Below are 536 nucleotides of genomic sequence, written 5' to 3'. Positions count from 1 at the left end.
ACATGGAGCATGCGCACCCGTTCAAGCGCTACTTGCAGGACATTGGTACCGTGCGCGCTTTCAACGATCCCAACCTCCCCCACCCCCCCCCACCCACCCCACCCCGCCCCTGCCGCCGCCGCACCTGAAGTTGGGGTTGGGTGAGTCGGTGAGGGCGAGGTTGGACTCGTAGAAAGCGCGCACGGTACCAATGTCCTCCCAGTAGCCCTTGAACAGGTGCGCCTGCACCTTGCACCCCAGCTCCTTGGCGCCCGGGATGATGTCGCTGCCAAAGTCGTGCTGCTGGCTGCGGGGAGGGGCGCCGGGGCGCGAGGGGCGGGGAATGCAATGGCAGGGGGCGGGGGTCAGCGGGGCGGCACAGGAGGCAGACGAGAGACGAGGCAGGCGGGGCAGCAAGCAGGGCAGGGTTTCCAGCAGGGGCACGCAGGCAGCACAGCCCTCCAGCTCCCAACGCCCAGCAGCCCCAGCGCCTCCCCTCCCACACGCTCCCTCCCCGCCTCGCCTCCCCGCCAGCGCCGCCCCCTCCCCGCCCCCCC

General features: G+C 71.1%; 1 protein-coding gene across 1 annotated transcript in view; it reads right to left on the bottom strand.

Annotated features, from left to right (window-relative positions):
• The window catches only part of CHLNCDRAFT_56519 (hypothetical protein), a gene marked incomplete at its 5' end in the record, with an annotated part of 4,509 nt that overhangs the window by 1,641 nt on the left and 2,332 nt on the right, over window positions 1-536 (bottom strand). The window contains one exon of the mRNA XM_005851735.1: window positions 84-286. Within this exon, the coding sequence (XP_005851797.1) occupies window positions 84-286 (203 nt within the window). The remainder of the gene's footprint in view (window positions 1-83; window positions 287-536) is intronic.

The sequence above is a fragment of the Chlorella variabilis genome (genome assembly GCF_000147415.1).
Source record: "Chlorella variabilis unplaced genomic scaffold CHLNCscaffold_1, whole genome shotgun sequence".
Classification (NCBI taxonomy): Eukaryota; Viridiplantae; Chlorophyta; class Trebouxiophyceae; order Chlorellales; family Chlorellaceae; genus Chlorella; species Chlorella variabilis.
The sequence above is the reverse complement of the archived record's forward strand: the minus strand, read 5'-3'. Positions and strand labels throughout refer to the sequence as shown.